General features: G+C 40.1%; 1 protein-coding gene across 3 annotated transcripts in view; it reads left to right on the top strand.

The window, feature by feature from the left end:
• The first annotated feature begins 5,940 nt into the window (after nt 1–5,940).
• Nucleotides 5,941–12,342, top strand: part of LOC120055476 (potassium channel subfamily T member 2-like) — a 63,576-nt gene continuing 57,174 nt past the window's right edge. For all 3 annotated transcript variants that reach the window (XM_039003338.1, XM_039003337.1, XM_039003336.1), the window contains exons 1-8: nt 5,941–6,035; nt 6,246–6,325; nt 6,556–6,655; nt 10,186–10,234; nt 10,419–10,478; nt 10,864–10,938; nt 11,390–11,473; nt 11,720–11,814. In XM_039003338.1, coding sequence (XP_038859266.1) covers nt 5,941–6,035; nt 6,246–6,325; nt 6,556–6,655; nt 10,186–10,234; nt 10,419–10,478; nt 10,864–10,938; nt 11,390–11,473; nt 11,720–11,814 — 638 coding nt within the window. The remainder of the gene's footprint in view (nt 6,036–6,245; nt 6,326–6,555; nt 6,656–10,185; nt 10,235–10,418; nt 10,479–10,863; nt 10,939–11,389; nt 11,474–11,719; nt 11,815–12,342) is intronic.

Here is a 12,342-nt window from a genome sequence, read left to right as displayed (position 1 = left end):
AAGGCCTCCTTGCTCGCACACACATTTTTTCAGTTCTGCCTACAAATGTTCTATAGGATTGAGGTCAGGGCTTTGTGATGGCCTCTCCAATACCTTGACTTTGTTGCCATTTTGCAACAACTTTGGAAGTATGCTTGGGGTCATTGTCATTTTTATGGCGGTTTTGGAGCAGTGGCTTCTTCCTTGCTGAGCGGCCTTTCAGGTTATGTCGATATAGGACTCGTTTTACTGTGGATATAGATACTTTTGTACTTGTTTCCTCCAGCATCTTCACAAGGTCCTTTGCTGTTGTTCTGGGATTGATTTGCACTTTTCGCACCAAATTACGTTCATCTCTAGGAGTGGTATGATGGCTGCGTGGTCCCATGGTGTTTATGCTTGAGTACAATTGTTTGTACAGATGAACGTGGTACCTTCAGGCATTTGGAAATTGCTCCCAAGGATGAACCAGACTTGTGGAGGTCTACAATTTTTTTTCTGAGGTCTTGGCTGATTTCTTTTGATTTTCCCATGATGTCAAGCAAAGAGGAACTGAGTTTGAAGGTAGGCCTTGAAATACATCCATAGGTACACCTCCAATTGACTCAAATTATATCAATTAGCCTATCAGAAGCTTCTAAAGCCATGACATAATTTTCTGGAATTTCCCAAGCTGTTTAAAGGCACAGTCAACTTAGTGTATTTTTAACATCTGACCCACTGGAATTGTGATAGAGTGAATCATATTTAAAATAATCTGTCTGTAAACAATTGTTGGAAAAAATACTTGTGTCATGCAGAAAGTAGATGTCCTAACCGACTTGCCAAAACTATAGTTTGTTAACAAGAAATTTGTGGAGTGGTTGAAAAACGAGTTTTAATGACTCCAACCTAAGTGTATGTAAACTTCCGTCTTCAACTGTAGGTCCAATGGTGTAAAGTACTTAAGTAAAAATACATTAATGTACTACTTAAGTCGTTTTTTGGGGTATCTGTACTTGTCACGGATCCCTCCGGTACTGCGGCTCATTCCGTGCACCAAACCCGAAGTTCTAGGTCACTGGCTTCTAGATGTCATTGAACTGGTTCATTACCACCATGCCCAGACTGTCTTGTCTAATTACGCACACCTGGTTCCTATTTCCCACGGATTATTCATTGTATATTATCACATTTCAGTTAAGACCCAGGTGCAGACTGTGTTGAAGTAACAATGTTTATTGCAACAACAGGGGCAGGCAAACGACAAATCAAGGCAGGCAGGGGTCGGTAATCCAGAATAGTGGGCCAAGGCAGGCAGACTCAGAGTCAGGACAGGCAGGAAAGGTCAAAACCGGGAAACTATAAAACAGGGACTATAGCAAAGACAGGCGCAAGGGAAACCACTGGTAGGTTTGAACGAATAAAACAAATGGGCACAGACAGACAGAAAACACAGTTATAAGTACCCAGGGGATAATGGGGAAGATGGGCGACACCTGGAGGGGGGTAGAGACAAGCACAAGGACAGGTGAACCAGATCAGGGCGTGACAGTATATATGTGCCCTCTGTTCACCTTTGTGTTGTTCGGTTTTTCTTACCATGTCCGTTGGTCCTTTGAGTACATGTGATGTTTCGACTTTTGTGCTGCGTGCTTTGTGCTCTGAATGATCGGCTATGAAAAGCAAACTGGCATTTACTCCCGAGGTGCTGACCTGTTGCACCCTCTACCACCACTGTGTTTATTATCTGACCCTGCTGGTCATCTAGGAACATTTGACCATCTTGGCCATGTTCTGTTTTAATCTCCACCCGGCACAGCGAGAAGAGAACTGGCCACCCCTCAGAGCCTGGTTCCTCTCTAAGGTTTCTTCCTAGGTTCTGGCCTTTCTAGGAAGTTTTTCCTAGCCACTGTGCTTCTACATATGCATTGCTTGCTGTTCTGGGTTTCTGTACAGCACTTTGTGACATCCGCTGACGTAAAAAGGGCTTTATAAATACATTTGTGCAATTGTTATTACAGGTCTCGTCCCGTGCAATTCTTCGAGATTTAATCTCACTCTTTTGTTTGGGTTACATCCCTGTGTGTTTTGTATACGTGTTTGTTTTGGGCTTCGTCCCCGTGCCTTTCATGGCATGTTGTGTAGTTTGAGTATTAAAACCCCCTATTACGTATTCATGCGCCTGTCTCCAACAATTTATACAACGTGACAGCACTTTACTATTTATATTTGACCATTTTTACAATACATTCCGAAAGAAAATATTGTACTTTTTACTCCATACATTTTCCCTGACAACCCCAAGTACTCGTTACATTTTGAATGCTTAGCAGGATAGGAAAATTGTGAAATTCAGACTTATCAAGAGAACATGTGGTCATCCCTACTGCCTATGGTCTGGTGGACTAATTAAACACAAATACATCTTTTGTAAATGTTGGAGTGTGCCCCTGGCTGTCCGTACATTTTAAAAACAAGAAAATGGTGTCTGCTTTGCTTAATATAAGGAATTTGTAACGTCGGGAGAGTGATGGGTGTGGAGTCAGACGCAGAAGGTAGACGGGAAAAAAAGCTTTAATGTCCTCAAGCACAGTAACGGGTACAAACATGGGTGAAGCCCAAAACACAGGCGCAACAAACCCAAAACCACTGTTACCAAAATACCGGACAGCGAACATCCCAAAAGTCAACAAACACCACTAACGTCAAATAACCACAAGCTCGCTAAACGAACTTAAATAACACCCATCCCAAAACCCCAACAAGGAACAGGTGAAAACAATTAGACAAAAACAAACGAAAAGGAAAAAGGGATCGGTGGCAGCTAGTAGACCGGCGACGACGACCGCCGAGCGCCGCCCGAACAGGAAGGGGAGCCACCTTCGGTAGTATTCGTGACAGAATTTGAAATTATTTTTACTTCTACTTTTGATAATTATATTTTAGCAATTACATGTACTTTTGATACTTGAGTATATTTAAAACCAAATACTTTTAGACTTTTACTCAAGTACGATTTTACTGGGTGACTTTTACTTGACTGACTTTCTATTAAGTTGTCTATACTTTTTCTCAAGTATGACAATTGGGTACTTTTCCCACCACTGCATAGGTCTAAAAGGCCTAGCCCAGGGTGCCATCTTCAAGTCCAAGAAACTGGTCCAATAGGTTTCGGTCGGTTGGGGCATCCTCTGGGCTGTGCGGCTAAAGCCTGCAATTTAGTTCCCTTAAACGTAGTACGTATGCTTTTAGTCTCATCAGGCTTTTGCTTGCAACTATAAAACTGATCTTACTGTAAAGGGAATCTAAATACATAAATATCTTGGTGGCTCTGTCGCGCTCCCCCTCTTACAGTTCCTGTTGCTTAGCTTCCCTAATTAAGGTCCTCATTCGGATTTTTGTTCCTGTAAATTCTTGAATGCCTAAAAGCGCCTGAATCGGCTCTTTCCTTTCACCATACTTCAAATTACCATTAGGGCCTTTACATTTTCCTCCTTTGGCCGCCTTTCCTTCCAGTTCTCTGCTGCCAATGACTGGAACGAATTGCAAAAATCACTGAAGCTGGACACTCATATCTCCCTCACTAACTTTAAGCACCAGCTGTCAGAGCAGCTCACAGATCACTGTGCCTGTACATAGCCCATCTGTAAAATAGCCCATCCAACTACCTCATCCCCATACTGTTTATTTTTTTTGCTCCTTTGCACCCCAGTATCTCTACTTGAACATTCATCTTCTGCACGTCTATCACTCCAGTGTTTAATTGCTAAATTGTAATTATTTCACTACTATGGCCTATTTATTGCCTTACCTCCCTTATTTTATCTCATTTGCACACACTGTATATGGACTTTTTTTCTATTGTGTTATTGACTGTACGTTTGTTTATTCCATGTGTATTTATTCCAACTCTGTTTGTGTTGCACTGCTTTGCTTTATCTTGGCCAGGTCGCAGTTGTAAATGAGAACTTGTTCTCAACTAGCCTACCTGGTTAAATAAAGGCAAAATAAAAATATGGGCACCCAGGGGTGCACCGGGGTATATTAGCATCATGTTTGTTTAGCTTAAAGCTGTCCATTGGTTAACTGCACACTGCTCCAAAGACCCAATTCTGATGACTATGCCAAATGTCAGGCAGCAAAGGGTGGAATGTAGCCATACTTCGCCACCTAGGTGTGATATGAGCCCAAGAAACTGAATGCAATAGGTTCTTGGTTTGGTTCTGGGTCACTGTTACACTGCTCCCTCCCGAAACCAAGAGCCTGTTATTTTATAGTTATTCAATTGAGTTCCTAGGGCTCATATCACACCTAGTGGCATAGTACGGCTAGATTCTAGCTTCGACTGCTTGACATTAACACTTAACTTTGAGAATCCAGGTATAATAGAACCTTTTATATGCCTTGTAATCATGTCATCATTTTACTTGGATGTAAGTGTTACTGGACTAGCTTCTATTTGAGGCACTAAATATGATAAAATAGTCTGGTGAAAAGTGGGAAACAAAAAGTTTGCATTACCAGGTAAAAATAGACCTGAGCCACTAGGTTGTGGTCTGGCAGTGGGGCCTCATCACCTGTTGGAGAAAGTTACAGTAGATCTGTGAAAATGAACCTGTTGGGACATGAGTCATTATCCACTGGGCACACCATGTCATTTCAACTTGGATAATTGGGTAATTTTTGCATAAAAGTCACTTTGTTCTAGAGAGATTTACACGGTTATCAAAACGTCACGCCAGGGTAAGTCTACACGAAACACAGCCCTTATTTGAATTATTTCTAAAATCCTCATGGGGAAAAAATGTATGGTGGGAAAATGATTGGAACTATTTCCCTGTTTGACCGCTGGGTTTTATGGATATTATGAATCATACTGTTGTACTCTGAGTGAAAAGTGCTTATCTCACACAGACAGATTAGTAAATCCTCTTGCTTCACCTCTTCTTCTCTGGCTATGTAGCCTACATTTTTGTGCATATGAATGTATTTCAAACAAAACAGTATTGTTTTGAATAGTAAAGGATGTAGCTAACTTCAAGCGTGATTCATCACTCCAGAAAACGCATTTCCACCACTTCAGAGTCCAATGGCGGCGAGCTTTACACTAGTCCAGCCGGCACTTGGCATTGCGCATGGTGATCTTAGGCGTGTGTGCGGTTGCTCAGCCATGGAACAGTTCTTGTGCTGACGTTGCTTCCAGAGGCAGTTTGGAACTCAGTAGTGATTGTTGCAAGACGAGGACAGGCGAGTTTTACGCGCTTCAGCACTCGGCGGTCCTGTGGGTTTGTATGGCCTACCACTTCGCGGCTGAGCCGTTGTTGCTCCTGGACGTTTCCACTTCACAATAACAGCCCTTACAGTTGACCGGGCAGCTCTAGCATGGGCAAAATTTGACGAACTCACTTGTTAGAAAAGTGGTATCCTATGATGGTGCCACGTTGAAAGTCACTGAGCTCTCCAGTAAGGCCATTGTACTGCCAATGTTTGTCCATGGAGATTATACACCTGTCAGCAACGGGTGTGCCTGAAATAGCCAAATCTACTAATTTGAAGGGGTGTCCACATACTTTTTTATATATAATGTATATTCACATCATCATTATTAGCCTAATCATCATCACCAATAAACTGACGACTCCAATGACTGCGATGTGCGCTTTGGATGATGCTTGCAGTGAGATGACACATGCACAACGTCTCAAGAGCATAATGATGCTCTTGGGTGTCTAGTCGCACACATCCACTCAAGGATGCTCAACAATGGGACGATTTTGAATAATTTGCCTATATAGCTGCTTCCTTGTTTTCCAAATAAAGGAACAATATTTTTGTGATGGATGCAGTCTTTTCGGGCGCTTGGAAGAAGGATGCACGACAGAGTGCAACAATTGTTTTGAATCATTGTTATAAAAGTGTACATTTGAGATCTGGAGTTAGCTTTTGTTTCAACTGATGTAGCTACAGCTAAGGAGAACTATGGTTGATTTGGAGAGCGAAGTACCCCGTCTTCCCCCGAGGTATAGATTCAGGGACTTACTCCTCGGGGACCAGAATTTACTAAATGACGACAGGTACGTTGAGTTTGTTTGACGTGTTAGCTACAATTGAAATAATACAGAATTACCATGTGGTTTAACATTGTTGTACATTTATTTAAGAGTTTGCACCTGTGGAATCCTTGCACTTGTTTAATATCCAGCCTTACCCATGTGAAAATGCTTAGTAAATATGACATTATTCATTTTATGTATAGAAACTATTTATATTTCTCTTTATTTAAGGGTGCAAGTTGAATTTTATGCCAATGAAAGTACTTTCAAAGAGACACTTAAACTGTTCTTCATCAAAAACCAAAGATCAAGTAAGTCATGTTTTTTAACTGTGTAGTCACAGTTACTATCCATCTAATAAATCTTATTTGTACTTTATTTTAAAGACATAGTAAAAATACACCCGTTGCATCAGTAACAAATAGCAAACTGTTGAACCAGTTATAGCAAAGGGGCCCAGAGATGTTCCTGGTCAGGTCACATGGTGAGGAAGTACTGACCCTAGGTATGACATTATAACGTCTCTGTCTTTGTCTCCTAGGCCTAAGAATACAAGTGTTTGACTTCTCCCTAAAGGTTCTGAGCTGTGTCTTATACATGTGTCGCGTATTGACAGATGACCCATCCAAAGGACATGGCTGGTAAGGATAGTAATTGAATGTCTCGTAGATACCACCTGGTATTCACTGAATTGTCAAAGAAATGTTGCATTTTTATGACTACAATTTGACAACAGCCCTCTAAAGATGGCCCTCAAGGTATAGTAATTCTCAGAGAAGAAACAAGGGATAATTAGTAGAGAATGTGGAAACTATTAGCCATTAACAGTACCAAAACCAGGCCATGGAAAATGTCTTACTAACCAGGTTTCCATCCAGCCATTTCATGTGGATGAATTACCTGTTGCATGAAAAAATTCACAATCGGGCTGATGGAAACAGAAAATGCCGGTTCACCTTTATAATGTCGACGGACAATTAGTTCATTCGACATGGTGGGATCTTTTTGTGTCGGTATAATTAATTATGCCAAGTTCAAATACAGTAGGAATACAATGTCAGATATGTTGTTTATTTATACAACTGAATAATGTGTATCACTGTGCATCATCGAATAGCACAACCAAATGACCCGGATTGCAGTTGAGATTACATTAAAGTACATGGTGCAAGTGATCAATGCCGTTCAAGGTTCTGCTCAGATTATTATAGCAATTGTGGAAATCTCCACAGACCTGTGACAACCTATGCATGCTATCTTGAACATGATTACATAAAAATTCATTAATAGTTACAGTAACCTCAATGTGGCCATGTATGTGTTACACATTTAACGGTTAAATGTTACATTAGTTTGTAAGATAACCTTTGCTTTGCTGTATTACAAAGGTAATATTGAATTGTGTTCAGTTGGCAACGCAACCAAATATCAACATTTAAAGGAGTTGTATCTACACCTTGAATAGTTCCATCTGAGCCACTGGCTTAATCCCGTTCTTTACCTTTTATTTTTTGAGTTTACGTGGGGAATTCAGCATATCATTTGTTAACTTGTTGCCAAGTTAATAGGCTATTTATTGTATTTCAAAATAGATATTGAATTGTGTTTGGTTGTCAATGCAACCAAATATAAACATCTTAAAGGGGATTTATATTCTGCTTGGATAGTTCCATCTGTGCCACTGACCTAGTCTGGCTTTAATTCCATTTTTTCTACAAATTAATAATTGATATGCTGGATTCATGTTGGAAACCCAAGGCCTTGTATTGTATATTTTCTGATTAATTCTGGGTTGAAATTAAACAATAGCTGTTGATGACTTTGCAAATGCTATATAGGCCGAAATAGCATCATTGATTTATGAGTGATAAAGTATGGTTACATTTCATTTGCTCTTAAATCTACCCTTCGGAATGATTTCAATAGCAACGGGGAATCTATTTAGTTTTTACATTGTGATCTCTCAACAATGATTCTCACAGTAGCTCATCGGTAATAGTCAGTGACAAATATCATACATAGCTAAGAAGGGCTGAACTTGGTTAAAACCCTGGATAGGAGACCAAAGGGTAGGTGTAGATAGATCAACTCTCCAGTAGGACGTTCTGTTCTGTTTTTTTTTTCTCCTGATAGTGGATATAATGTTGAAGATCAGACATTGTTTTAAAGGTACAAATTCAACATATTTCATACAAAGTTTGTCTATGTTGAAATTTGGTTACCATGATGACGTAATCCTGTGGCTGAAATGTCACCCTCAAAACAACATTTTACATTGATTACTTTTTTCAAATCCAATGTATTCTCCACTTAGATTCCACTCCACAATATTTTGACAAATGATGTTGAACCAACGTTGATTCAACCAGTTTGTGCCCAATGGGATCAGTAGAGTTGAAGATTCTATGGAAACCCATTTAACTTGCACTTTTTATTCGGTACATGGGAATTTAACCACAGTTATTTTTATTTGCACTATGTCATCATGCACAGCCTTTTGTCCGCAATAAGTCAGTTTGATGGAAACACTTCTCTGGTGGGAAAATGTCCGTATTGTTTTATGCAGATTTGATTAATATTCACATGAAAATCTGTCGCCAATTGGAAGGAAACCTAGCTAACGACAATGATTCTAATACTTTCATTTCTATGCCTGGAAACAGAGGAAGTGAATGCACTGAACATGTACGGAATCATTCAATTCACTGTCTATCATTCTTTCTAGACTCTAGCTCAGTGTTTCACAACTCCAGTCAAAACAGCAGTAAAAAAAAAAAAAAAACTGAAACATATTTTTGGGTTGTAGTCCCAGACAAAATGACCTGATTCATGTCTGGGACTACAACAAAAATGAGTTTCATTATTTATTTTTTTTCATCTGCAAAAATGTCTAAACCTGTTTTCGCTTTGTCATTATGGGGTATTGTGTGTAGATTGATTAAGAAAAAATATAATTTAATCCATTTTAGAACAAGGTTGTTTACGTAACAAAACGTGGGGAAGGGGTCTGAATACTTTCCAAAAGCACTCTATATCAGTACACTCGTAACAACCTAAGCATTAAGAAACTTCTATTAGATCAAATAAGTCTCATGTATCAAAATAGCAATACATTTTTATATTGTCTAAATTCGACAGTTGTTGTCCCCCAGGTAAAAACTGTCTTAATAATTAATGATCTGCTTAACGTTGATAGATTTTAAGATTTTGAGTAAACCCTCTTGCTTCGCCTCTTCCTCTCTGGCCATGTCTGTGTGGGTGGACTTTATAATGCTGGTGGACAGAAAGCATTGTAACCTACATCTGAGTCGCTTTTCGATCTGCGCTATTCCATTTTTGTCAGCGTAGCTTCAATTGGGTTACTTTATGTAAGTTTTGTAAATCTAAATGCTTTTACAATACATCATCCTCATTTTTTCAGTTTCCTTGCCATTGTCCTTGTTTTGAAATGACTGTAGAATTTCATTTTCTTCAATACTATTGTGCATAGTGCATGTTAAATATTTTGACATATTGTTTTCTCTCTACAGCTGGGGATGCCCCAATCAAACATACATCTTTTTAAAGATTGACTGGTGAGTGTTTACGCTATCTACTCTTATCTAATAGAGTGTTAAATAAAAGAGAAGCGTATCCAGACCTAATAATATCAATATTACCCAGTAACAATGCATCGAGACACACTCACTTAGAGAGGAAACAGCAGAACAATGTGGTTCTGACCCAAATATTGGCCGCCATTTTCCAGTTATTTCCCAACAATTCTAGATGTTGAATTGGCACAAACAGCCACCGGAACCCAGCAGTTGGTTGCTATAACACACCACGATGACTGCAAGCAACAGGACAGCCATCCACTGCTTTAAGCTGTTTGCCTTTTCTGAAGCCTTGTCAGATGTTTGTAGTGGTTTCATGTCTCAACCCTACACCAGTGTCCCTAAATCCACTCTCATACTAGGGTACCATCCTGAACAGAAACATTGTCCTAAGTTTGGGAAAACTCCTGGACAATGTATTGTTTTCAGGGATTCTTTAATCCAACATCAAGCACAACCAATTAGTTGTTCTCTACACACCACTGATGGCTAGTCATTCTCTGGACATGATTCAAATATCTCTCTTCATCTCAATCTCCAGTTGTAAACTAACACACAGCTTTTCCCCCCACCAGGTCTCCCATAATGTGGGTCGAACGAAGTCTTTTAATATGGCCGTTACAGGTGAAATTTCTGCCAACAAATTTTCTTCATAATTTATTCAAATGTAGTTGTTTGCTAACTACTGTATACATGGGCACTATGAAATTACTACTGTTTGTTGTTTATTTTCTCAGTTAACCTGCTTCCCAATCATTTTTTATAAGACTCGATGGAAACAAGGTGCTTGCTTCTATTTCTTCAACAGGTGTCTGTGGCAGTTATCTGTCTTTTTGAAACTATTCTATTGACTTACCTGAGTTACAAGGTAAGTACCATCCCACTCCATAGGATGTCACTCAGTCTTAGGAAACATTCATTGTAATGTCTACTCTACAGTATGTATATCTATATACAAAGTCAATAGATTGTGAAACAGATTAACTGTGTTTTTTTTTTTAAATGTAACCTTTATTTAACTAGGCAAGACAGTTAAGAAGAAATTATTATTTACAATGACAGCCTACTGGGGGCAGAACAACAGATTTTTACCTTGTCAGCTCGGGGATTCGATCCAGCAACCTTTCGGTTACTGGCCCAACACTCTAACCATTAGGCTACCTGCTGCCCCAAAAGGAAGCAGAAGATAAACCCCAAAAGGGCTAAAAGAGATACAAAGGAAGAAACATGACTGCTCTCTACTTTGTCCTCAGGGCAACATTTGGGAGCAGATAATTCGGTTGACGTTTATCCTGGAGATGGTGAACACAGTGCCTTTCCTGCTCACCGTAAGAGTTAACACACTCGAACAGGGCCTAGGATCAGATTTTCCATTTAAATAATAATTAAGAGGGGGGGGGGGGACTGATCCTAGATCAGCACTCCCACTCTAAGACGTGAATATGGGCCCTGGACTCTAGCAAAACACAATGCTATGGCAGGGATATTATGGTCTCCTCCCATAGTCACAGCTAATGATGAACACGGCTGAATTCTAAATTGTATGTGGTTAACTGGGATTTTAAGATGTTTTAAGTCACATCATATACTGTACGTGCCTACAAACTCCTAGTAGTATGTTTTGTCCCAGAGAGAATCATGACCAGAGTCTTCCCAGCTAACACAGCTACATTGCTGAAACATTGTGATAACCTATCTCTCTGTATCTGGCAACATTGTCAGGAACGTTTTGGGCTTCTATAGATGGGATAGCCTATAACGATCTCTGTGCTCTTTCAGATCATGTGGCTCCCTCTGCGGAACCTTTTCATCCCAGTGTTCCTGAACTGCTGGTTGGCCAAGCATGCCTTGGAGAATATGATTGTGAGTGTTAACATGCCTCAACTCAGATACGGCTGAATCAGCATGTCGTGATAGTGCTACTGCCTCTGGACCACACATTACATCTGGAGGCAGTGGTTTGATCCCTGCCACTGCTCTATCCCTCTGTTCTGTCTCCCCATCTCAACTATGTGTACCTACCTTATTTAGCAATGAAATATATGAAAAAAAATCCTTTACAAAAATAGAGGTAAGAGGTTTACCATCCATAACCTCCCCCCCCCCTAGAATGACCTGCATCGTGCCATACAGCGAACACAGTCTGCCATCTTCAACCAGGTGCTCATCCTCATCTCCACCCTCTTCTGCCTCATATTCACTTGGTGAGTGTGTGGGTGCCTGCTTGAATGTGTGTGCACTGGTAGATTGCAGTCTGCATCCCAAACATGGGCACTTCGAAAACCAATTTTAAATTAAGCAAACAATTCGTTTCAGAAATGACGATAAACAACAACAAAAAAGATGTTAGCACTTAGACTGAGAGGACATGCTAAATTGCTAACTCAATAAGTGGATGGAGGAGGCAAAGCACCCTGCTTTGGACCATCTCTCACATCCAATAGGATTTTACGGGGTCAGCCCAGATTGAATTGCTGGCCATTATCTGTGGTTTTCCACCTCAGAGCTTCAAGCACTTACAGTCATTTGCCACTAATGCACCACGTCTGACATCATATTTCTGGGTTACCAAGTGTACAGCTCTGGGACCTATTTTCTCCAGTGCACTCTGTGTAAATGGCATTACAATGTCAATTACCTCGGAACAATTCCCTCAATATCTGGCTTCCTGTTGACTGCCACAAGACCATTAATGTAATGTGTGCGATGCCACAAAAGCAAGGTAGTGGCAG

This window comes from Salvelinus namaycush, chromosome 11 (genome assembly GCF_016432855.1).
Source record: "Salvelinus namaycush isolate Seneca chromosome 11, SaNama_1.0, whole genome shotgun sequence".
NCBI lineage: Eukaryota > Metazoa > Chordata > Actinopteri > Salmoniformes > Salmonidae > Salvelinus > Salvelinus namaycush.
Note: the sequence above shows the minus strand (reverse complement) of the source record. Positions and strands in the feature narration are given on the sequence as shown.